General features: G+C 58.8%; 2 protein-coding genes across 4 annotated transcripts in view; both read right to left on the minus strand.

Moving 5' to 3' along the window:
• Window positions 1-12,872, minus strand: part of STAB1 (stabilin 1) — a 29,535-nt gene extending 16,663 nt beyond the window's left edge. The window contains 20 exon segments of the mRNA XM_003894305.5: window positions 12-107; window positions 380-442; window positions 1,541-1,699; window positions 2,141-2,221; window positions 2,456-2,509; window positions 2,609-2,722; window positions 3,009-3,071; window positions 3,247-3,387; window positions 3,513-3,650; window positions 3,849-3,937; window positions 4,227-4,354; window positions 4,472-4,602; window positions 4,836-5,032; window positions 5,261-5,371; window positions 5,643-5,738; window positions 6,142-6,211; window positions 6,279-6,364; window positions 6,544-6,659; window positions 6,992-7,128; window positions 12,699-12,872. Coding sequence (XP_003894354.2) covers window positions 12-107; window positions 380-442; window positions 1,541-1,699; window positions 2,141-2,221; window positions 2,456-2,509; window positions 2,609-2,722; window positions 3,009-3,071; window positions 3,247-3,387; window positions 3,513-3,650; window positions 3,849-3,937; window positions 4,227-4,354; window positions 4,472-4,602; window positions 4,836-5,032; window positions 5,261-5,371; window positions 5,643-5,738; window positions 6,142-6,211; window positions 6,279-6,364; window positions 6,544-6,659; window positions 6,992-7,128; window positions 12,699-12,770 — 2,142 coding nt within the window. The 5' untranslated portion in view covers window positions 12,771-12,872.
• Window positions 12,873-15,134: 2,262 nt separating this feature from the next.
• The window catches only part of NISCH (nischarin), a 38,921-nt gene continuing 29,208 nt past the window's right edge, over window positions 15,135-24,847 (minus strand). For all 3 annotated transcript variants that reach the window (XM_021934349.1, XM_003894306.2, XM_021934350.2), the window contains 8 exons: window positions 23,521-23,645; window positions 22,366-22,415; window positions 19,619-21,019; window positions 18,540-18,882; window positions 17,985-18,141; window positions 17,358-17,486; window positions 16,678-16,839; window positions 15,135-16,321 (listed from right to left, as the gene is read on the minus strand). In XM_021934349.1, the coding sequence (XP_021790041.1) occupies window positions 15,711-16,321; window positions 16,678-16,839; window positions 17,358-17,486; window positions 17,985-18,141; window positions 18,540-18,882; window positions 19,619-21,019; window positions 22,366-22,415; window positions 23,521-23,645 (2,978 nt within the window). In that variant the 3' untranslated portion in view covers window positions 15,135-15,710. The remainder of the gene's footprint in view (window positions 16,322-16,677; window positions 16,840-17,357; window positions 17,487-17,984; window positions 18,142-18,539; window positions 18,883-19,618; window positions 21,020-22,365; window positions 22,416-23,520; window positions 23,646-24,847) is intronic.

Consider the following 24,847-nt stretch of genomic DNA (forward strand, 5'->3'; position numbering starts at 1 on the left):
CCCATGCTCACCGTGACGGTTTGGTTGCAGTAACTGGCACAGCCCTTCTTTAGCACATTGAGCCCAGTTGGGTCATGGATGTAGACACACTCCTTGGGGAAGATGTCCTGGGTGGGCCGTGCAAAGCCAGTCAGCGGGTGTGGGTTCTGGGTCAGCCCCTTTGCTAGGCAGCCCTGGTCAAGGGACCTCTGCCCCTTGGGTCCAGAACTCCCACCCTGGTCCGGTGGAGCTGTGAAGCACTGAGCCTCCAGGTCGGATCTAGCCTCCAGCTCGGATCTAGCCTCCCAGCCTCTGCTTCCCCAACCCACCCCTGTGACCCAGAGCAGAAACCTCAACAGGCAGTCAGGAGGCCCTGAGGGCTGGGCCAAGGGGTGCTCACCAGTTTCACACTGTTGTGGGGACACATGCTGGTGTTCAGGGCTTGGCAGTCCACACAGGAGCCCTGGGTAGAGCAGGGGTGGGATGGGGAGAGGGGTTAGTCATCGTTTATTTACTCGGCAAACTCAGAGAAGGGAACATTGAGTGGGGATTAGGGGATGAGAAAAGCCAACCACGGCCGGGCGCGATGGCTCAAGCCTGTAATCACAGCACTTTGGGAGGCCGAGATGGGCGGATCACGAGGTCAGGAGATCAAGACCATCCTGGCTAACATGGTGAAACCCCGTCTCTACTAAAAAAAAAGAATACAAAAAAAAAAAAAAACTAGCCGGGCGAGGTGGCGGGCGCCTGTAGTCCCAGCTACTCGGGAGGCTGAGGCAGGAGAATGGCGTAAACCCAGGAGGCGGAGCTTGCAGTGAACTGAGATCCGTCTACTGCACTCCAGCCTGGGCGACAGAGCGAGACTCCGTCTCAAAAAAAAAAAAAAAAAAAGAGAAAAGCCAACCACAGGAAGCCCAGCACTGGTGTTCCAGGCAGGGGAGAGCAGCGGCAGAGGCCCTGAGCCGGGCAGAGCTAGAGTCTCTGGAAAACAGCAGAGAGGCCAGAGGCAGGCACAGAGTGAGTGAAAGGGGATGAAGTGGTGGAGGATGCAAGAGTTATCTCAGGCCAGGCACAGTGGCTTACACCTGTAATCCCAGCACTTTGGGAGGCCAAGGTGGGAGTATCACCTGAGGTCAGAGGTTCGAGACCAGCCTGACCAACATGGTGAAACCTCATCTCTACTAAAAATACAAAAATTAGCCAGGCATGGTGAGTGCCTGTAATCCCAGCTGCTCAGAAGACTGAGGCAGGAGAATCGCTTGAACCCGGGAGGCGGCCACAGTGATTTGGGATTGTGCCACTGCACTCCAGCCTAGGCAACAAAGCAAGACCCTACTTCAAAAAAAAAAAAAAAAAAAAAAAAAATCTCAAAGATGGAATCATAGTCCTGGTGAGGGTGAGTGTGGGGGAAGCACAGGTGGGTCCTTGGGAGTCTCCCACAGGGCCTCAGAGCTGGCGTCAGCCCAGCCCTGACTTGACGCCTCTCCCTGGGAAAAGGATCGCCGCTCCAGCGCTGATGAGGGTTAGTGAGCAGGGTCCTGGCTGTGCAGGCGAGGCTCACCGCCACGATCTTGTGCTGCTCCTCGCTGCAGTGCTTGGGCAGGATGGGCAGGATGGTCGGGGGCAGCAGGATGCCGTCCAGCATGTGGATCACGCCATTGGCGGCCAGCACATCTACCCTCTGCAGTGGGACTCCCTCGGGTCCCAGCAGGATGCGCCCCTGCGGCAGAGACCCACCGTGCCAACCCCCAGCCTGGCTGACCTCGGCCCAGTGGGGCTGTCTGCCTCCACCCCTGCAGCCCAGTTAGAGCAGACAGGCAGCTCAGTGAGATGCTGAAGTTCCCGCCTGCCATGCCAGCCGCCTCTCCCTCAGCTCTGGCCAACTACACTGCTCCAGCCTCCGGACCCTTACTCACATGGCTTCTGCCACATGGGGCAGCCCTACTGTGTGCTCCACGCTCCTCTTTGGAGTACTCCCCCTTAACCCTCATTGGGCTCCAGCAAAGGAATTTGATCTCTGCCTGCTTCCTTCCCCATGACCCCACCAGGGCCTAGCAGTATCCTGCCCACCACGGGACTCGGAGCACACAAGGCTCAGAGGCCAAGTGGACAGCTGGTCACTACCAGTCACACCATCCGCCCAGGTGTCCATGCACCTCACCTCCTCAGAGATGTTCACAGCCAGGACCTGGTTCGCCATGGTGAGGATCCGACCTTTGGAGATGAGCTTCTCAACAGTCAGCTGGGGCGAGGGACAGTGTGGCTTTAAGCTGGGCTCTGGCCATACCTTGGGGCCATGCCCAGTCCTGCCCAGGAGGCTCAAAGCCACTGCCTTGGTCCCCAGGCTCTGTGCTATAGCAGAACAGATGCGAAGGGAGGGGAGATGGAAAAGAGATGGGGCCTAGGGGAAGTCCAGAACCTGCAGGCAGCCCTACTGGGTGCAAGCTGGCCACCCCCCAGAGAAAAGACCTTGCACCTGGCCATGGTTGTAGATATGGTACCGCACCAACTCCTGCAGTTTAGAGAGACCCTGGCAGGGGAGAGAGGGTTTGGCTCCTGGAGGACCTGTGGGGGAGTGTGGAGGTCCTGGTGCCCCCATACCTGCAGCCCCTTCTCCCACTGAGCTTACCGCTGTGAAGAGGTAGATCAGGCGGCCGTCACGCAAGCTGTCCACAGCCTCATTGCTTGGGGCAAAGACTGTGAAGGGCCCAGGTCCGTCCAGGATGGAAGGCAGCCCACAGTTCTGTGGCGGTGCAAGGGAGGCTCAGGGGGCTGCATGGCCAGCCTCCACCTCTGAGTCCTGCCTGGGCCCTGCCACCTTTGGCCTGTAGGAAACTCCCACTGAGTAAGTAGGAGACATGGCCAATGGGTCTGTGCTACCACAGAACCTCAGGCTTGAGGATGGGGGCATGGGCAGAGGCCACGCTACTTCAGAACCCCAGGTCACTGTGGGGCAGAATCTGGGATAATGAGTCCTGGCCCAGAAGCCCAGAAGCCCACATGAGCTAGGGCCCCTCCCCTGAGCTTACCTCCAGGATGGTTTCAAAGCGGCTGAAGGCCTCGGTAGAGGCGAGGATCTGACCAATAGTTCTCTGTAAGGAGGGATGAGTGTGAGGGCCCCAGGGAAGGGGGTGAGGCTGCTTCAGCCCTGGGGGAGAAGCTACGCTCCAGCCCTGAGCAGAATGGCTCCTGCCCACTCACTGCTCTCTGCAGGGGTCTGAGGCCACCCAGCATCACAGGGGAGGGGAAGGGAGGATGCTGGCTCACCTTGGGATCCCCTGGGGTCCCAGAGGGGGGCTGCCACCGCAGGCCAGTGACCACGTGGAAGACGCCATTGGCTGCTATGTTGTTGGCCTTGTAGATGTTGAACGTCTGCTGGGGCTGGTCTTTGTACTTGTAGGAGTATTTCTGGTGAGACACAGAGATATGGCCAGATCCCATATGCCAGCCCCCTGTCCTGAGGCTCCCTCCCACCTGCACACCCTTGCCAGGCTGTGACTCCTCTTGTTCCCAGGCTGAGGCTTCTCCCTCACCGTGAATTGGTTGAAGGTGACGGTTATCTCCTGCCCGGCCAGCGTCCACCACTTTCGTGTTTGTTGGGTCCTTGTGTCCTCCAGGATGTGCTGCCCTGCGATGATGTGCTGTCTGCAGAGCTGCTGGGCAAGGGATGCCTGCACATACAAGGCAGGGAGCCAAGTGAGCGGTGGGGAGGGCCGTCTTCTTCACGCCACCCCTGCCCAAGCAATGGAGGGGACAGGATGCCTCCCAGGCCCTGACGCCTTCCAGGTTCTCAGGCCCTGGAGACTGGGGCGGCATCCAGGGGAGGAGGTGAGGGCCGGTGGCCAGCTCCACCATGGGGAGGGGCTTACGTTCATGGTCCTGGAGGAGAAGGAGGAGATGGATGGCACCAGCACGGTGAACGGGCCTGCTGTGGTGAGGATCTCCCGGCAGCCTTGGTCTGGGGGGGTAGGGCGAGGGAGTATCAGAAGGGAGTTGGGGAGACCCTCGGGCATCAGTCCTGGTGTGAGGGAGTTGGGGTGGGGGTATTCGGCCTAGATTTAGGATAGATGGGAGCCTCGAGGTTGAAGAGCAGCTCCCACCCCCTGTGTGCACCCCCCACAGTTCGCTGTTTGTTCCCACAGCTCTGGGGCAGAGAAACCAGAATCTGCAGAGGCAGCCCCTCCCTCCCTGCCAGCTGTGCTGTGGGTGAGGGGTGGGATCATGGGCAAGCAGTGGGGGTCACACACCCATCATGGCCACGGCGACCCTCAGCTGCAGGAACACCCGGCCTGTCTGAGTAGCCTTCTGCACCTCGTGGAGCAGGTGTCCGTAGCAGGCACGCCCATCCCCCACCTCGCTCTCCCTGCACACACAGCTGGGGGCCCAGGGAGAGCCAGTCAGGGTGGAGGCTGCAGCCCCCGCACCCGATGCATCCCCAAAGCGGGTATGCTTGCCCAACCCACTGTCTCTGCTCCAAGGCCCCTGTGCTTACCTGGTCTTCCCATCAGCGGTCACCTGGCAGGTGGCAGACCGGTCACAGGAGAAGGGGGAGCAGAAGGCGAAGCAGCCCGCAGAAGCATTGCTGTTGATGCTGACCAGGCCTGGCCGGCAGGTGCAGAAGGCCTGGCCCCCGACAGGGTGGGAGGGGAACATCATGTCCAACCCCAAGAACCACTGGTGTCTGCCCTACCCACAGAGCCCTGCTCAGCCCCTCCCCAAAGAGGACCATTATTCTCTCCCCATTTTACAAATGGGGAAACCGAGGCTACAAGAAGGCCTGTGACTTGCCCAGGGTCCCACAGCCAGTGTGAGCGGGTGCACTGTGGGGGCGGTTCTGGCCTGGGACCCTGGCTCACCTGGCCTGGCTTCTGGTACACACACAAGGTAGAGTTGCTGGGGCAGCCACCAAGGTTGTCAGTGCATGGGTCCTTGGGCAGACACACTATCCCATCGCCATGATAGTTCTCGGAGCAGTGACACTGAGCCTGCCCCTTGCGGCTCACCGAGCACAGGGCCAGCGGTGAACAGGGTGATGGCCAGCAGGGGTTGGGGGCTGCCAGGGCAGAGAGAGCGCCCAAGTGAGCCAAGCACCCAGGAGCCCTGTCTCTGCCACAGCTTTCACCAGGAAGGCCGGGGCCAGCAGGTTGACCTAGGCCTTGAGAATAGGCTCCCCTTAGGGATGGCTCTCCCTCCTGTATGTTGCACTTGCTAGGTTAAAGGATGCTTTCCCAGCCCCTGCCCACCCTGAGCTGAAGTCCCTGGCCTCTGAGTCCAGGCTCACCTCGGCATTCACTGCCCTGCTGCGTGTAGCCAGGCAGGCACTTGCAGCTGGGGGCCTCTGCGGAGCACTGGGTGTTTTGGGGACAGCGCAGCTCCTGGCAGATGGGCAGCTCTGAGCAGAGTGGGGAGAGCACGGATGAGCCCAAGTCCAGGCTGGGGAGGAACACAGGGGCAAAGGGGCCCTGCCTGTTCTCTGTGACTCAGAGCAGGGCCCTGCCCTTGCTGGGCCTCTGGACAGTGGAGGTCTCAGATGACACCCCTTCCCCAACTAGGCTCCAGGCAGAGGTCCTGCTGAGGTTCAGGCCCCATCCTCACCCAGTCGGCCTCTTTTGCTCTGGCCACAGGGATCTGCTGCCCTAGGCTGTCCCAGTGGCACTGCTCACCTTGATCACAGTGGGGGCCAGTGTATCCAGCAAAGCACAGGCAGCTTCCATCCCCACGTGGCCCACGGTTGCACACGCCGTGCACACAGCTGCACACTGGGAGGGATACACAGAGACAGATGGGACCCCAGCCTCTCCTAGGCACACACCGGGACGTTGGGTCCCTGCTCTCTGTATTTTTAGAACTCAGCTGGGGCAGGTACAACCTTAAGAGTACAGAGCTGTGATGCAGGAACGCAGGGGTGGTGGGAGCCCACAGAAGGCACTGACCCGGCCTGGGGCTCACCGAGGGCTTCCTGGAAAAGGCTTCTCAGGGGAGTAGCATGTGCAAAGGGCTGGAGGTGTGACAAAACAAAGCACATGTTCCTGAAAGGGATGTGCACATCTGAGGGGCTGGGACAGAGGCTGAAGTGACAGGTGGGAGCTAGTTGTAGGGACTGCATCTGCGTGGGCCCCCAGGTGGACGCTGGCCCTGCCCTCTTGCCTTGTAAGCACTCACCCGATTGGCAGTCAGGTCCAAACCGGTTGGGGTCTTGGCACTCCTGGCAGGCTGAGCCGCGGAAGTTTTCCTGGTGGTGGATGCACCAAGTCAGCGTGGCCCCTCTGAGCCTCCACCCTACCCTGGCCAGCCCTTACCTGGCACACGCAGGTCCCATTCCTGTCCATGCCATCCAAGCAGGTCCCGTGGCCATTGCATGGGGTCTCAGCGCCCCCAGGGCATTCTGTGAACCCCCACAGAACTCAGCTTTATGCCCAGAACCCTCCGCTTACCCTGACCCCAGCAGCTCTGGCCAACCTCAGACTTGGCCCTTCCCCCAGGGCAGCAAGAGCGAGGGGGCCGAGCCTTGGAAAGCTGGGGCTGGGTGTGAGGAGCGAGGCGGGATCCCACTTTCTCCCATACCATAGCACCGGGAACCCCAGTAGCCAGGGCAGCAGGCCTTCTGCACCACTTGCTTCCGGCACTTCCGTCTGCAGCCGCTCATGGACACCATAGAGCCCCCCAGCTGTACTTCGTAGCTGGGGGCAGAGGGTGGGCAGGGTGACGGAAAAGGCTCCCACGCACAGCCCCCACCCAGCCTCCCCATATTGGCTTCTGGGGCTCCCACCCACCTCCCTGCTCTGACTGGCCCAGATGAGCACAGGGCCTAGCACATAGCAGGTGCCCCATAAACCCCTCCTGCCCCTTGCCTTTACCCCTTCCTCCCCGCCTGTCTCTGCCACCCAGGAGCGGCCACAGGGGCATAGATAAGTGAGTGCTTCTCCCCATTTTGTGGGCCTGTCAAGCTCCCCCAGTCCCTGCCACCCCACAGGACGCTCCTGGACACAGGCAAGGATGGGGTGGCCCGCACCGGCAGTCCTGGGTTATCTGATCCGGGAGCTCCCGAAGCCAGCCTGAGGGACACGTCTGCTTCTTGATGGCTGCGCACGAGGTGCAGGGTACATGAGTGACAAACGTGGTTTTCACATCACAGCCTTTGAACAGCACCTGGGCCACAGGCAAGGTGTGGTCAGGGGCTTGGACCCCACACCCAGCCCGACCCTGTCCTCAATAAGGCCTCACACTCCTCCAGCCACCACCTCCCATCTGCTCAGTGGGAACGCAGTGCTGATGGGAAAGCCCTGTGAAAGCTGTCTGTTACAAGTTGTTACTGTCATAGCGAGTCCTTTTGTGCCTGGCCCAGAAGGCTCTGAGTCCACAGCCTCTGACACTAGAGAATCTAGCCACATTGTTCCCCCAGCCCATTTCAGGTGAGGAAACTGAAGCCCAGAACATGGCCATTGCCCAGTCTCATCCAGGAACAGGGTGTGAACCAGGGACTAGAACCTGGACTCCCAGCCTAGTGCTCACTTTTGCCTTTTGTTTAAAGATAAAGAAACAATAAATGACAGAGCTGATGCTGTCTTGGAAGGACATGGTAACTCCATCCTCAACTCATGGGCACAGGCATGATGCCGGCTCCAGCCATGCACTGTGGGGCTGGACCTCCAGCCACCACTCTGCTCTGAGCACTTTCCCACGTTGCTACCAAATGACCCTCTCTAACCAAGCGCAAGGGTTTTCTCCGCCGCCCAGAGGTCAGAGACTAAGGGCCCCGGCCCTGAGAGGCTGGCCTCACATGAACAGCTGTGTGCAGGGGCTCTGGTCTGCATGTGTTTGGGCTGGGCAGTCCCAGGGGACAATGGGCCATGCCAGCCTCTAAGGAAACCCAGGGCATCCTGGCTGGGGCCCCAGGTGGCTTCCTGAGGGAGGTGATCATTGACTTGGGACCTGAAGGATGCATGACAGTTGGTAAAGGACAGTGCTCCTGGCCTAGGGGACAGCAGAAGCAAAGGCCAGGAGCAGAAAGAAGTAAAAACAAACATGTGACAAGGCAGGCAGTGGCCTGAGGGGAGGCTGGAGAGGGGCTGGCAGCTGGCATGCAGGAGCTCCGTAAACCTGCACGCCAGGTTGCCTAGGTGAGGCAGAGTCCAGGGCAGCCCCATGACTCAGTTTATGGTTTTTTGTTTGTCTTTGAGAAAGGGTCTCGCTCTGTTGCCCTGGCTGGAGTGTAGTGGTGTGACCATAGCTCACTGTAATCTTGAACTCCTGGGCTCAGGCGATTCTCCTGCCTCAGCCTCCCAAGTAGCTGGGACTACAGGCATGTGCCACTGTGCCTGGCCAGTTTGTTTTAAATTGGCCCTCTGGCTGCTGCCTGGGGAATAGAGTCATGGGGGCAGGTGGGAAAGAGGCCATCATCACCTGCAGGTGGCTTGGGCCAAGGCAGGGATGGTGGAAATGGATTGGGAGATATTTGAGAGGGCTTGGGGTGGTGAGATGAATTGGGAGAAGGTCTCAGCAACTGGGTGGGGCATGAAAGATGTGAGGAGTCCAGCCTGCCACCACGGCATGGGCACAAGGATGCTGACAAAAGTCCCAGGCCTGGAGTCCCATTCACTGGCCTGCCATAGCTCCTGGACGTCCACCAGCCTTCTACAGCAACAAAGTCCCAGCAACCTTCAGCACCGAACCCAGGAGGCGTGAAGCTAAACTCCCAGTTCTAGTGGGAGGAAGGTGCATAGGGAAGGGCATGGAGTGGAGGGAGTTGTTTGGGAGGCTTAGGGCACGGCCCGGAGAAGCAGAGATGTTCTCATCTTGAAAAACGCTGACCACACTGTGGTCCAAAAGGAGTGACCCCAGAACATCCCTTTCCTGGAATAATTAACAGATGTGTGGCTTCTCAAAGCAAGAGAAAAGGAGAAATGGTGCCCCTGACACTTTATTATGGCAAATGCCAGGGCCCCAGAGCCTCTGTGCTACCGTGATTTGGCCTTTTCCGCTCATGCCTCTGCGGTCTGCAAACAGGGAAGTTGCTCAGAGCAGCCTGTGTCGAGTGGTGGAGCTGGGATGTTGTGGTCTCGTTCCCCGTCCTGAGGCTCGCCTTTGCTGAGCCAGGGAGAGACTAGGAAATTGGGTAACTTGAGGGCTGAGCAGCTGCTGGCTCAGGGCAGAGGCTTGGCAGGAGATAGGCTCCCCTCAAAGCCACCTGGCCAGCTGAGCAAAGCTGCCAGCGCGTCACCATTCTGGCTGTGGACCAGCTCTTGGAGGAATGGTGGTCAGCTCTGGATAAGGGCTCAGGCTGAGTAAGACTGTGCTGGTCGCACTCTGAGACAGTCAGGGCTAGATGGAGTGATGGGTGAGTTAGGGCCCAGAAGGAAGCGGGAGCTTTGGGGCCTGGTGTGGACACTTGCTCACAGGACCTGGGTGTTTGTAAACATGTGTAAAATGCTGATGAAGGGTAAGCTGGCTGCCACATCAGTGCTTCTCCAAGACCACAGCCGAGGGGCCCTGCCTCCGCCCCATGGTCTGGAAGGAGCATCGGCGGTCTGAGCCCACATCTTGCCGTTGGTCCAGCTGGGTGGAGTGAGGCTGGATCAGGGCCTGGGTGCTGAGTCAGATTCCCTCCTTCCTGGGGGCATCTCGGGACTAAGCCAGAGCGGGTGCTGTCTCCCCCCACCCCACACCCCCCGCAGACCTGATTTTGCAATGTCTGCTTCCCAGAGCTGCTGCTAGGGGAAGTTGAGGAGACACGAAGTGTGAAGTCTTTGGTGAGAAGGTGGATGAAGTTCTCCCAAGCTGGGACCTGGCTCATGGGGACTTTTTAAGGCTGAGAGCCCAGAATCCAAACCCTGTCAGAGAGGAAGGAACACCAAACTTCTTCCCCCTACCTTCAGTCAGATCAGAGAGGGCGCAGGGCTGGGTTCTGGACCGTGCTCCTCTCCCACCACAGGTTCCACTGCACATGCCTAGCCACGTGCCCTCAGTGAAAAGCTGCTGAATGGGCAAGTGCTAAGGGCCTTCCTGGAAAGCTTTCCTGCCTTGCTGCCCAAATTCATCTGCACTCCAGTCCTGTTGCTGCCCTTACTGAACAGGTGACCCGGGACATCCCTTCCCCTCAGAGCTTCCACTCCTAATACAGTTGTTCCTTGGTGTCTGTGGGGGACTGGTTCCAGGACTCTCCTCAGATACCAAAATCCATGGATGCTCAAGTCCCTGATATAAAATGGAATTGAGGCTGGGAGTGGTGGCTCACATCTGTAATCCCAGCACTTTGGGAGGCCGAAGAGGGTAGATCACCTGAGATCGGGAGTTCGAGACCAGCCTGGCTAATGTGGAGAAACTCCGTCTCTAATAAAAACACAAAAATTAGCTGGGCGTGGTGGCGTGCGCCTGTAATCCCAGCTAGTTGGGAGGCTGAGGCAGGAGAATCACTTGAATCTGGGAGGTGGAGGTTGCAGTGAGCTGAGATTGTGCCACTGCACTCCAGCCTGGGCGACAGAGCGAGACACCATCTCAAAAAAAAAAAAAAAAAAAAAAAGGCATCAAATTCACATATAATCTATGCACATCCTCCCGTATACCTTAAGTCATCCTTAGATGACTTATAATACCGAATACAATGTAAATGCTATGTACATAGAAAATTCTGAACATGGGGCTGGGTGTGGTGGCTCACACCTGTAATCCCAGCACCTTGGGAGGCTGAGGCAGGTGGATTACCTGAGGTCTGGAGTTAGAGACCAGCCTGGCCAACATGGCGAAACCCCGTCTCTACCAAAAATTCAAAAATTACCTGGGTGTAGTGACGGGCACCTGTAATCCCAGCTACTTGGGAGGCTGAGGCAGGAGAATCAGGTTGCAGTGAGCCGAGATTGAACTACTGCCCTCCAACCTGGGCAACAGAGTGAGACTCCATCTCAAAAAAAAAGTCTGAACATGTTCAGTAGATATGCCACTTTTTTTCCTGAATATTTCCTTTTTTTTTTTTTTTTTTTTTTTTTTGAGATGGAGTCTCGCTCTGTCACCCAGGCTGGAGTGCAGTGGCACGATCTCAGCTCACTGCAAGCTCCGCCTCCCAGGTTCACGCCATTCTCCTGCCTCAGCCTCCCGAGTGGCTGGGACTACAGGCGCCTGCCACTGCGCCTGGCTAATTTTTTGTATTTTTAGTAGAGACGGGGTTTCGCCATGGTCTCGATCTCCTGACCTTGTGATCCGCCTGCCTTGGCCTCCCAAAGTGCTGGGATTACAGGCATGAGCCACCACGCCTGGCATCTGAATATTTTCAATCCAGGGTTGGTTGAACCCAAGTACAGGGTGCACAGATACAGAGGGCCAACTGCATTTACCATGAATCTTAGCTATGCAGGGTGCTGGAATAGAGGCCAGGTGGCTGTGTTAGAGTGGCCAGCACTGCTGCAGCCCCATCCACAAGGAGTAGTCACAGCCATAGGTCTCTGACAAGGAAAAAACTCTAATCTGAGGCCCCTCACTGACCTCTGTCCTCACTGCCCAGAGCATGAGGAGGTGGCGGAGGCCTTTGAAATTCCCTTGCATGGTACACAGGGCAAAACTGAGTTAAGGGGAGGGCAGGAGCTCACCTGCAGGGCTCTCAGCACAGCCCTGGAGCCCTTGGCTCTTCCCCCATCACTGTCACCTTCTCAGCCTCATATCTTCCTGTCCCCAGCCCTGGCCTGGTCCTGAAGCTGGTGAGGCCACTCTCCCTGCTGCCTCTCGGAGGGACCACAGGCATCCAAGAGAAAGCGCCTGATGGTGGCAGGGGGCCTGGGTCCCTTGCTGGAGTGCCTGTGGGATCCTAGGCAAGTCCTTCCCTCTCTGGACCTTGGTCTGCCCATCAGTGCCATGGGGATGGTGGTAGCTGCCCCAAGAGGCAGACACGCTGGGCCTCACAGGAGACAAACTACCCCCATCACTAGGGTGGGAGGCTCTTTCAGAAGCTCCCGGAGGCCCCTACCGCGGGGCCTGAGCAGACCTGCAGCCAGGAGCCTGTCACAGGGACCTGACTGAGGGGCTGGCCATGGCTGCATACCGGGGCCCTGTCTGCTCGCCAGCACAAACGGATGGCCATCACAGGCAGGGGTTTGGAACATGGCTTCAGAGTGGGAATGGCCTGTCCCCGTCATCCTAGGGCTTTGGCTTCCTCATGAGGACAGAAGGAGTTGCCCCACAGCTGTGAGAATTCAAGGGGACCTGCCCGGGGCTGTGGCAGCTCTGAGGCTGAAGTGTGTGCTTGCCAGCTGCTCATAACCCCGGGCACTGGGGGTGAGTGACTCATTCGGCTTCCCATTACTCTTGGGGCTGGACACAGGCACACACGTGCACACACGTGCCCCATGTGAATCTGTAGTCCTCGGGGGTTAGAGGTGATCACATCTTCAACCCCCAGGTGAGGGCCACATAAGACCTGGGCCTCCGTCTGGGCCAGAAGGGTGGGACGGGCCTGCCTCTGTACCCTTCAGCTGCAGGCTGGGGAGCCCTGGCCCAGCATAGTCAGAGGAGGGCAGGCTGACACACCCCTGAACCCTTGGTGGCTGGGTGCAGACCTCAGCCTGGGGAGGTGGGCACAATAGCTAGCCCCCAGGCCTGCCCAGAGGCCAGACAAGGCGCCAGCTGCGGTTTCTCCCCAGGCCCATGCCCCTCCACGTCCAGTCCCTCCCTGTTCCCACCACCGGCTGGCAGGGCCCAGACACCGTGTGCCCCTGCAACTGGCTCACACTTACCTGCCCCCTGATGAAGACTGCCAGGCAGAAGGCCAGGAGGCAGAGCGGGAGGAGGCCCTGGGGCCCCGCCATGGCTGGTGGGCACGCTGTCCAGGACAGAGTCAGGGCAGCTGGTGGCGTAGGGAATGAGCTCTAGGAGGCAGGCACAGCACAGGCAGGCAGGACGGGGCGGGCAGTGGCCTTAAAAGCAGCCCGGAGGCCCCGCCAGCTCACCCCCACAGGAACCCGCCAGGATTTCCTCCTGCGTATCAGCAGCCTGCAGGCGGAAGGGAAGGTGCTGGCCACTGACCCCCCATGGACGGCCTGAGCCCTGCTCAGGGCTTCCCGGCCGGGACCCTCCTGGCATCACAACCTGGAAGCCCAGGCCACATGAACCCCAGGACCTGGGCTCTATCAGGGGTTCTGAAGCAAATCCAAAGGCACACGTGAGCGACTTCCCCGCCTGCGAGTCCAGTGTGTTTCATCCAGAGAGACTGGGGGTTCTGGTCGGCGGAAGGCAGGGCAGCCCCTGAATGGGTCTGTCTGTTCCTGCCTCCATCTTTCCAGCTCCAGGGTGCTCATGGGGCTCTGACTTGCTACAGGCACCTTGCTAGCCCACCAGATCTGCATCCCCTCACCAGCCCCAGCCACTCCCAAGCAGCTGGTCCTGCCTGCCAACCCCCATCCACCGTCCCTCCTTCCCTGTCTGCCCCCTACTCAGCAGCCCATGCTCAGCCAGCTTGCTGTAGCACCTCCAAACCCCACTCCAGCCTGCTGGTCTCTCTGGACTCTCCCCAGCCAGGTGTGCTCCAGCCGCACAGGCCTCTCTGCTCCTTCAGTGAGCTCCCCCGTCATGTGCTGCTACCCCAGATTGTCACACTCTGGCTCCTTCTCACAAGTGCAGTCTCAGGTCAAGGGCCACCACCTCAGAGCGCCTCCCTGGTCTCAGCCTGCAGGTGGCCCTGTACCTGGTTCACCTCCTGGCAGCACAGGCCACCAGCTGACATTGGCTTGTTCCATTTGTCTCCCCTGGAACATTAGCTGTGGGAGAGTAGAGGCGCTGTCTGGCTGGTACGTACGGTAGATGCTCAGTACGCATGTGCAGAAGGAATAAATGAATGGAGGTGGCTACTTTTATGATCCCTCTGCTACTGGTGGGGAAACAGGCTCAGAGGGGCTGGGTAGCTTTTCCGAGGTAATCAGTTTTCAAATCCAATCCCAGGGCTACTGCCTGTGAAGCCACCGCTGCCTGCACAGCCAGCACCCCCGGGAGGTGCAGTGGGCCCAGGCTGAGGGCCTCTGCGTGCCAGGGCTGCACGTGGTGGGCCTTGCCTCCAGTTGTCACTACCCCCAACTGCAGATGGTGTAACAGCTGGGGAGACAGGAGTGGGCCAGAGCCCGGTGGCCATCTGTAAATGCTTCGGTAAAGGCCGGGTTGGGGAAATTTTCTCCTCCCCAGCACACCTCCACTCCCATCAGTTTGGAGGGGCCTTCAGGCAGGCCTCTGAGATCTGGCTGGGATGGGGGTTGCAAGGGGAGACCTTCCCCCCATTCCCCACACTCACAGTCTTTCTGGGGGTGCAGGGTCCTCCAGGCAGGACCCCCACCCTGCTGGCACCAAGGGAAACTGGGGAGCAGAAGCAGGTCTGGGAGCCAGGCTGGCCACGCCACCCACCTCTCCACAGCCCTGCCTGGCCCAGCGGCCCCAAGGTCCTGGGGGCTGAGGCTCCTGGCTGGGCCAGGATGAATTATGCAGGGCTCATGGGTCCCACTCTGGCAGCAGGAATGGAGTTGGGGAAGAGTGTGGCATGGGGTTGGCTCCCAAAATCCCAGGTCCTACCTCATCAGGCTCCCTGAAGCAACCCTCAGGGAGGGGCCCACGAGCCTGTTTCAGGGACATGAAGACAGACACAGATGGGCATGCGCCCCTCCCTCCACTGTCCACCACCTGGGTCCACCTCCCCACAGGCCTCCCCTGCTGCCATTCAAGGGCCACCTTGGTGAGATGCCCCGGCCCCCACCAGCCATCCCAGACTCTGGGATCTCTGTTCCCCTCGCCCCTCCCCTACTCTCCACAGGGGTTGAGACAGGTGGGGTTAGGCCCTGGGGTGACTGACACACAAGACCTGCAGGACGGCCTGAAGAGGGTGGCATGCCCTGCACTCAGGCAGAGGGGCAGCGGCTGGTGTGGCAGGGGTGCCCTGAGGAGTTTCACAGACTTCTTGTTTGCCCTGGGCTCATGGTTTAGCCACATCCCAGCATGGCACTGTCCAGAGAGGCCATGGCCCTGTCATGCCTCCCATGTTCCAAGAAGTATCTGGTTCCTGGAGGGCTGCTCCTTCCTTTCCCCCAACCCCTCACCCTCCTGTGTCTCCAGGGCACCCTCTCTCCACCTGCAACCATGCCCCAGAGGGAAGCCCTGCTGGGATCCCAATGACCCTTGATTTAGAAGATGCAAACGGTGTCAAACTCTGCTTTATTGGAATAGAGGATACAGGCAGCAGGAATCACACTTGGTGCTGGCAGCTCCAGGTCCCCTGCCCCCACGGGCTCTCCCATTTGTCTGGATCAGGGGAGACCTCCACTTTGAAGAACAATATGGGGTGGGAGCTTCCAATGTGCATTCTGCTACCAGCCTCAGGATTAGCAGCAAGATGCCCACAACGACAGCAACAGCAACAAAGGACTGGACTCAACATTTCAAGAAAGGACGTGTAGAAGAGAAAGTCAGACCCACAGCATCACGTGTTAACAACAGTCCCACAACAGCAGACACGACACAGGTGTGCACGGCCGCACCACCTGCAGGAGGCTGACAGCACACCGACAGCCCTGGAGGCGCCCGGCATTCTCACTCCCAACATGAGAAAGAATTAACACAACACACACACGTTCACGTTCTCTGTGAGGACAGTCAAATTAAGGTACCAAAGGGAGGAGAAAACATTTTAAGAGAACACAAAAGCCTGCTGCCCTGCCCCAGTAGGCACCAGGCTAGACACGGCAGGCGGTGATGGCTGGCTGTGGCCTGGGCTAGCCGGTGAGCTCGACAGGCAGCTCACGGCCACACAGGGCCTCCCACTGGCGAGCCAGCAGCGAGATGAGCTTCTCTCGGCTCTCGGCACTGGGGACAAACACCTGCCACTGGACTTCACGGCCCTGGCCGGCTCTAGCTGGGCCACCTGGCACCTCCCCAAAGTGGTCCAGGGTGACACTGCCCATGAGGTCATGACCTTGCACATCATCAAAGACGAGGGTGAGGGCCTGTGGGTAGGTCTGGTAGCCCATGAGCACTCGGTCCAGGTCCCGGACGCGGCGGCCGTCGTCCAGCCGGTACCTGTCTCTCTGAGGCGGTTCTTTGGCAAACTCGGGCAGTGGGTAATGGATACAGTCCTCATCCAGGAGGAAGATCTCAGAGCTGGTGAGCAGGAGTGTCTTGGGGCGCAGGGGGCCCCTGCAGCACCCAGGGGGTGGCATGCCCACCTGGAAGGCCTGCACATACAGCAGGATGCTGAGGGCTGGGGCCTTCTCTGGCTCAGCCATCTTCTGGGCCACAATGAACGTCAGGTCCCCAATCTCCTCCTCACTGGGGTAGGTGAACTTGACACGACTAGAGTGGATCAGCTCATAGTTCTCCATCTTCCCTGCAGAGAGATGCCACCAAGGCTGTAGCCTGGAACCGGCCCCTGGTGGGGCTGGGAGCACCAAGGGCCCCAAGTCAACTGAGAGACCCCAGCATGAGAGAGGCAGGAGAGGATGCTCCAAGTATGGGGCCCACAGGCCAGGAGCCCAGAGCAGGCACCAGAGATGTGTCTGCCAGATGGTTGAGGGACTGCTGGGGTGGAGACTCTGCCATAGAAAAGCCCCACATAAAACCCTGGCCAGCTAAGTGAGAAAAGAGAGATAGAAGCAGAGAGGGTTCTGGGGCACAGAGAGCCACCCTGGGGCCTGTAATGTCTGTCCAGGCAGCCTGTCTGCAGCCTGAGCTAGACAGGGGTACCTGTGGTCTTGTTCCCAAACTCGGAGTAGAAGTCCTTGTCAACAGGCTCCGGTGAGGGCGTGCGTTCCAGAGAGGACAGCACGACCATGAGATGCTGGAGGAAGCAGTGCGTCAGGTAGCTGTCCCGCGTCAAGCACGTGACCACCTGCACCGGGGTGGAACCTGCACGAGAGGGGATGGTCAGGGCCACAGGCCACTGCTCCCCAGCCCTATCCCTGCCACTGACAGCCACCCCGAGCCCCTAGCAAGCCTCAGCCCAGAGGCCAGCGCCAGGAGGGCCCACGTAGGAAAGCATCATGGAGCCCTGGGAAGTGGCCGTTCCTTCAGGCCGGAAGAGCTTAGGCATTTTTCTGGAAGGGGAGACAGAGGCATTAGGCAAAGAGCTTAGTTTTCTCTCCCCAGGAAGTGTGAGTCAGAAACATCCTGCCCAAGACCAGGGCCCACTCTGCTTCTGTCCGGGCCAGTGCTTGCTGCACACCCTGCCTCCTGCTCTGAGCCCGGGAGCATGAGTTCTGCTCTCTCAGCAGTTCCTGAAGCTGCTTCCTCCCGCCCCGGGTGAGAAGCGGCTCTTGAGCACAGAGATAACTGTCTATGATAACCCACCCCCATACGGAAGGTGGAAGCCCACTGGTGATGCTGGCCTTCACCTGAAATAGGACAAAGCACAGAGGGTCACTCACCCGTCAGCCGGAAATGCTGGTCGAAAAGCCCCACATTGACGGACTGCAGGTCACTAAGCTTTAGCACAAAGCACTGGGAGATGTGGAAGGGGCTGTTGTTGTAGTCGGTGTTTTTCTGATGCCAGAAATCTGTGTGATGGAGAAAGGGACAGAGGGAGGCGGTGGCAGGCAAGCACAAGGGTCCTAGGTGTGCAACACATCCAGCAGGAACAGGTCCTCTTGGTTGGCCTGGCCAGGCCTGGCAAGGAGCTATTCCCACTTCCACCCACGCAAGGCCCCATAGGCAATGCTGTTTGGAGTCTGAGCCTCACCCAGCTCAGGGGAGTCACCACGTCATTGACTAAGGCTTCCTGTGCGGCCCCAGGGGCAGAGGCTGCCTGACCCCTTCTCATCAGGGGCCGTTCCCAAGCAGTCGCCGGGCCCTGGCTCAGTGCATTCTGCGTTCACATCTGGCCATGGACCCCTCCCTCACGACAGCTCCCCTTCCTCAGACAAGCAACTCTCAGCCCACTGCAGCCAAGTCACTGACTGCTGCCTGAAGTCACACAGAAGGCTCCAGAGAATGACCCCCAGCCTGTCCCAACCACACACTCCAAGCTCCTGAGCCCCAGCAGGCCCTGTGCCTACCCTGTAGTGGCTCTGAGAAGTAGCGGCGGAGGCCATCATGGAGCACAAAGTACACAGCCTTGGTAGAGAGCAGCACGCAGGCGGTCACCTCTAGCCCTGGGGTCTGGTAGAACACCACCGAGGACCACATGAGGTGCCTCAGCTCCTCGTTTTCAACCTGGAGACGGGGGCACTCCTGTCAGCTCCACCACCCTAGCAACCTGCACATACCAGGGACATGCCCACAGCTCCCACAAGGAGACATGTGAAGCCCCTCTTGGCTCACCAGTGAGTCCATATGCTTCAAGGCAGAGAGGAAGTGACGGGTGGGAGATGGCTGTGGGAGGGGGTTCTACCTGGGGCTGGAAGTGGCACAGGAGGTGGTGACACAGCACAAATAGCGAGGGGAGGGCAACTCAGGACCTCACTGCCCAGGTCCTCAAAGCTGTGAGCAGCTCAGCTGAGGACTCCCTGACATCAGGAAAGTCCAGGGATCTAAGGCTGACCTGAAGCGAAGCTGGGCCTCGCCCTCAGGACCGGCTGTGCCATAGCTGGCACCCACACCCGGGCCGCTACCTCAGCAATGCTGCTGTGGAAGAGCTCGATGATGGCGCTGCCCCGCAGGCTGGCGACGTGCCGGAGTGATGGGCAGGCAGGCAAGTGCGAGGGGATCTGATTCTCCTCCGAGGTGGCCTGGATGAGGTGCTCACTCGGGTACTGGGCAGGGGCTTCGGCTGGGGGTGGGGCTGGAGCCTCCACTGGGGTCTCCTCTGGGACCAAAGTTGAAGTTGAGGTCTCTGCTGGGGCCGGAGTCTTCCCTGGGCCTGAGGCTGAGGCTGCTGCAGGGGCTGGAGCTGGGACTTCCGCTGGGGCTGGGGCCAGAGCCTCTGCTGGGACCTCCTGGGGACGCTGGTCATTGCTGTACCCCCCGAAAAACACCATATTAACAGTGGAGCCCAAATGAAGATTCACATCGCATGTGCAGCTTCAGAGTGAGGAGACTGCATGTATCACACATCATCTATGGGTCACTGCGGACCTCCACCAGCTTCTCTATGGGAGAACAGAACAGCACGGCTGGGCACGGTGGCTCACGCCTATAATCCCAGCACTTTGGGAGGCTGAGGTGGGAGGACTGTTTGAGCCCAAAGTTTGAGACCAGCCTGAACAACACAGCAACATGTTGAGATGGGTGAAGCCTAAGGCAGATCCTGGCCCACAGAGCCATCCATGGGACTATGACCCTGGTGGGGGTGGTGCCTAGAGACCATGCTTGGGTCCAGTGGAGCACAGCAGCCAGGGCGACAGCTCTCCTGGCCTCAGTGTGCTGCAACCTGTTGCTCTCCCACTGGGCAGGCAAAGTCGGGGCAGCTCCCTTGGCCTGTCCTGCATGGGTGGCAAGAGGCTAGGCCAACCCATTTTGTGAGAGGACAGCTTTCCTGGGCTTCTTCTACAGCACTGAGATAAAGAGCAGCCTGGCACCAAACCTGGGGTGATGCAGGTGGTGATGTAGAGGGAGGCTGGGGGGCAAGGGGTGGGGGGAGGGGGCCCCACTCTCGCAGCAACCTCCAGCCCACACATGAGCTGCAGATGCTGAGATCACACACATGCCAGACCCATGCCCCCGGGCCCCTGAGAGCTGTGCTTGATCTCACCTGACCCTGCGCTCAGCAGGCTGGCCATCTGCAAAGGGGCCCTGGGGGCTGCCTCCCGTCCCAGGGGTCTTGGCGATGACCACAGTCTTCAGGTCCTGCAGCGAGGCCCGCAGCTGGCTGTAGATACGCAGGAAGTGGAACTTCTCATGGGGCAGCACGAAGATGGCAGTGACAAAGCGGTACCCCACGAGCAGCTCCAGCACGTGGCCGTCAGCAAAGGCGCCCCGAGGCTGGGTGCAGCTGCGTGTGGGGTCCAGCAGCACGGTGGAGAGCGGCACGCGACTGAGCTTGAAGCTGTTGCGGTTGCGACAGTTGTGGGTGCCACGGTTGGGCATGGGGTTGAAGTCGGCCTTGATGACGTTGAGGTGCTGGGGTGTGAGCAATAGCCAGTAGGGGATGGCGGCGGACTTGACGGCCTCAGAGGGCGCGCAGCAGGAGCGCCGCACGGCAGAGCAGAGTGTGCAACTGGCCCACTCGATGTTGCCTGAGTAGTCCCCGGCGGCTGTCTGCACCATGCGCTTGTCGCTGTAGACCAGGTAGACGGGGAAGCAGCCCTGGCTGCGCTCCTGGCAGCCGCCAGCCACCTTGTAGAAGGTGAGCAGCTGGCGCAGGAACTCCTGCAGGCTGGTGTGGCTGCCGTAGAGGATGGGGCTACACAGCATGGCCATGTGCTGGGGTGCAAAGCATGAACGCAGGTCCGCGTGGAACTCGTGCAGGTTGGCGGCGTCTGAGATGATGAAGAGCGTGTTCTCACTGTGCCGTACCTTAAGCACCAGACACAGCTCTGGCATGAGGAAGCCGAACTCGGTGAGGTCGCCATGCGGGAAGCAGAAGACAAAGCGCAGGGAGGAGAGGATGTGCTGGCTGCTGCCCCGAGACTCCTGGTGCGGGATCTCGAAGACTGCGATGCCGAAGTCAGTGAGCACGAGGCAGGCGGCGAACTGGCGGATACTGCCCTGCACATGGATCAGGAAGCACCACAGCACCTTGAGGATGCGGATGTGCTCCAGCAGGAAGTCCTCGTCTGCGCCCAGGGCCCACTCCAGAGCCAGGCGCTCCTCCTCGGCCTCTTCATCCTCCTCTTCCTCCTCCTCCTCTTCCTCCCCCTGGCCTCCTTCCTCCTCCTCCTCCACGTCCGGGGGCCCCATTTCAAAGTAGCGGTTCTCAGCAACATCCTCCTCTTCCTCCTCCTCCTCCTCCTCCTCGCCCTGGCCCTCCTCCCGCTGGTTGGCAGCCTCGATCCAGGCAGGCAGCTGCCGCTCGATGGCTTGCCGGATCAGCGTGCTCAGGCGCTGGATGAAGTCCTGGTTGGTGGCTGTGTAGCCAATGCAGGTGAAGGGCAGGAAGATGATCTGGCCAGACCCGGGCACCACCTGAACCTCCGGCTCGGCATGGTCTGGGCTGTGCAGGGAGAGGCCAGGTCAGTAGCATGCTGGGAGGGGCCCCTCCCACCTCCCACCTCCCACCTCCCACCTCCTACCTCCCACCTCCCACCTCTGGAGCCCGCTGCTATACCCTGACCCTAAGAAACCAACCCATGGGTCTCCCAAGCCTCCCACACAGCCAAGTCAGCTCCCAGGATGAGGGCCCTGGTGGGAGCCAGTGCTGCCTGCTGGAAGGCTGGGTCGCCAGTTTGGTCAGAGTCTATGCTTTCAGGGGCGTGGACCATAGGTGCCCGGCACAGCTATGCCCAGACCATGAGTTCCCACAACAGAAGCACTCTCGTGGACTTCTAAGTCATTCAGCTGCTGCCATAAGCCCTAGAGAGAACGAACACTCCAGGGCATGAATCTACTTGTCGCCCCTGGTGGCCTCCGTGGCAAGGAAGTGGGCTGGGTCAGGTCTTAGGACCTTCACACTTAAAATTCCAGCTCTTCTTGGCCACTGCAGCCCTCGCGTGTAGAATGGGAGTTGGTAAACTTCTGCAAAGGGTCAGAGTACACATTTGGGGATTTATGGGCTACCCTGTCCATAAGATCTTTAACAGCCCTTTAAGAATGTAACTGTCCAACATGGCGAAACCCCATGTCTACTAAAAACAGAAAAATTAGCCAGGTGTGGTGGAGGGCACCTTGGGTGGCTGAGGCAGGAGAATTACTTGAACCCGGGAGGTGGAGGTTGCAGCGAGCCTAGATCACGCCACTGCACTCCAGCCTGGGTAACAGAGCAAGACTCTGTCTCAAAGAAAAAAAAAGCAACTGTCATTCTAGCCAGGCACGGTGGCTCACTGGAGTTCAGGAGTTTGAGACCAGCCTATGCAACATGGTGAATCTCCATCTCTACTAAAAATATGAAAAATTAGCTGGGGTGGTGGCGTGCGCCTGTGGTCCGGGCTACTCAGGAGACTGAGGCTGAGACAGGAAAATTGCATTAATCTGGGAGGCGGGGGTTGCAGTGAGCCGAGAATATGCCACTGCACTGCAGCCTGGGCGACAGAGTGAGACCGTCTCAAAAAAAGAAAAAAGAATGTAACTGTCATTCTTAGCTCCCAGGCTGTGGGCCACACACAGGCCTTGACTTGCCAACCCCTGGTGTAGGGCAACATGTGCTGAGCAGAGTTTAGGTATTGAATTTGGAAAGAGATGGAAAAGTCCATCACCTGTGTCTCTTTAGAGGAAGAAATAGTTCTGTAGGACTTCTGTGAACGGATTTTTAAAAACACCTGACTGGCCACCCCGGCCCGCAAGCACAGCGTGTGCAGAAGGCCGTGCAACCAGGCCCAGGTCCCTTTCCAACCTCTTCCTTACCTTGCACCACCAACAGCTCCCGGCATGTCCCTTAAATCATCAGATGCTGCCTGATGGAGAAAGAAACACAGTCAGTCCCCACCTGCTGTAGCCAGCCCCGGCATTTACCGGGTGCCAGACTCTGAGCTGGGCATTCTGTCCTCCATCACCACCCTGAGGAGGCTCCCCATCCCCACACTCTACCCTGGGGCCCACTCTGAGACCCAAGGGCAGAGACTCACTTGGCTATCCCACCAGTACACAGCAGGGCTGGGATTCCCACACTCCCAACCCAGGGCCAGAGCCTCTCGCCACTCTCCAGGGATCCGGCATCTGACTGCTCCTTGTGCTATGCAAGGGTCCAGGTAGACAGCCTGCAAATTTGGTCTGACCCTAACTGGCCAGCAGTGGACACAGCCCTGGCAAGTCCCTCCCAGTGGTCTCTGTGAACTGGGGGAGACCTAGGGCTCGGGAATCTCTTGCTCTGTGGCCCAGGGAAGGGTGATGGGAGAGTACTGTGGATTACTGAGGACAGACAAGGACTCTGCAAACTGTCCCAGTGTCACAAGGCAATAACCTTGTGCCGCTGTAGAGATGGGGCTGGAGGGAGGCCCAGGCACCAAGCACGTTCGCCAAGCACACAGCAAGCACCCTTGCTTTCCTCCTCTCTTTTCTCAGGACACAGGAAGGGGCTCCGGAACCCTCAGTAACAACCACAGAGGAGGAGCTGGAGTTAGACTATTTCCCAGACCACCAGGGTGACATGCGGGAAGGGGCCGAGTGGCTCCAGGGGTGCCAGGAAACACAGAAAAAACCCAAACAAGCCCCCGCACAAGGGCCTTTTGAAATGCCTTCCCTAGGGAAGCCTGCTCACAGGGTCACCTGCCCCTCGCATCCTGGGCCCAGTGACAGAGAACTGCCTGTTCCCATCAACCAAAGGGGGTGGGGAAGGGAAGGAGGGAGGCTGAAAATAAATCCTTAACCACTGGGTTTGTCAGGAAGACAAACTCAACTAGAGACAGGTCCAAGAGAAAGACCGTGGCGCAAAGCAGAGGATGCCAAACCCTGGAAGCATCTGCCTCAGCTCCAGCTAGGCCACTTCCTACTGCACACAACCCCAAGCAGAAGGGTCCACCCCCAGATGTATGGTCCCCAGAAGCGGGAGGAGGGTATTACCTGTCCCGCAGGGATGGACTCCAAGGAATTAGAACATCCCTGGGCAATGGGCTGGTCCTCGGGAGTCAGACTGTCGGTGGACGAGAGGCTGCTGGCCAGGGCCTCCTCCTGAACGAACACGATTCCTGGAGAGACCAGGGCGGGCAGGCAGGCAGGGTGGGTGGGGCGGGGAGAGCGGCCTTTCAACAAGTGGGGCTGGGCCTCTCAGGCTACCGGCATGGCCGGGGGCTAGCCAGACCCCAAAACCCAGCCACAAGGATTATAGAAGAAAATGTTAAAACTGAAATCTCAAAATAACTCAAGAGAGAACAAATGACTGCTTATCTAATCTCAGAGCAAGGAGAGGCATTCTGAGAATAAACACAATGGAAAAAACTGATAGATGTGACTGCATAAAAATTAAACTCCCACAGACACATTTTTTAAAAACCAGGATAAATTAAAACCAGATGAAATGAGAAAAAAAATGTTTGCAATATTTGACAAGGATTTATATCGCTAGTCAGCAAAAAGTTCTTACAGGGGCTACAAAAATGGGGGAAGGCTGGAAACCCCATTAACAGACAGCAAGGGATGTGAACAGACATTCTGCAGAAGAACGGCCAGTGGCTAGAACATGAAAAGAATGCTCGCTCTCAGAAGTACACAAAGAAAGGCAAGCTGAAACAAGAGGCAAGTTTTGCCTCTCAACTTTTACCAAAGTCAGACTGACTGTGTGGCCTGGCTCTGACCTCACTGGGCAGAGGCCGGCACAGACATGCGGGCTGGCCCACCCATCCGAAGAGTTTGGAGGTACATCGTCAAGAGCCTGAAATGTGTTCACTCCTGGAGCATTTTCCCAGACGGTGACTAGACATGATCCCGTCCCCTGATTTGTCATCTCTGCAGGACTCACAGATACATAGGGCATGGGACAATTCACCAGGGGGCCAGCCCTTACAGGCCTTGGTATCCAGCAAGGCTGTTGAGTCCAGCCTGAGCTCACATCCACAGTCCCACTTACCACAGGACGTGCCCACTGACCTGCCCTGGGGCCACCTCCCATGGACAGCAGCACTCTGACCCATTGCGTCCCATATATGCATAGTGTTCCTAAAACCTGCTGAAGCTTGTTTATGAATGTAGCCTATCTGGACCTGTTACTCCACTTCAGATCACCTCTAGACCGCTTGAAGGTAAAGCCTTTGTGAACATGTTCCTGACTGCGGCCAGCAGGGTGAACACTGGGCATCGGCCGCCAGTCTCACTGAGGCCTACAGGAGCCCCAGGCCTGCCTCCACAGCCCAGCATCGCCACAGCCCAGTGAAATGATCCCGAGCCCTCTGAG

The sequence above is a fragment of the Papio anubis genome, chromosome 2 (assembly GCF_008728515.1).
Source record: "Papio anubis isolate 15944 chromosome 2, Panubis1.0, whole genome shotgun sequence".
Lineage (NCBI taxonomy): Eukaryota > Metazoa > Chordata > Mammalia > Primates > Cercopithecidae > Papio > Papio anubis.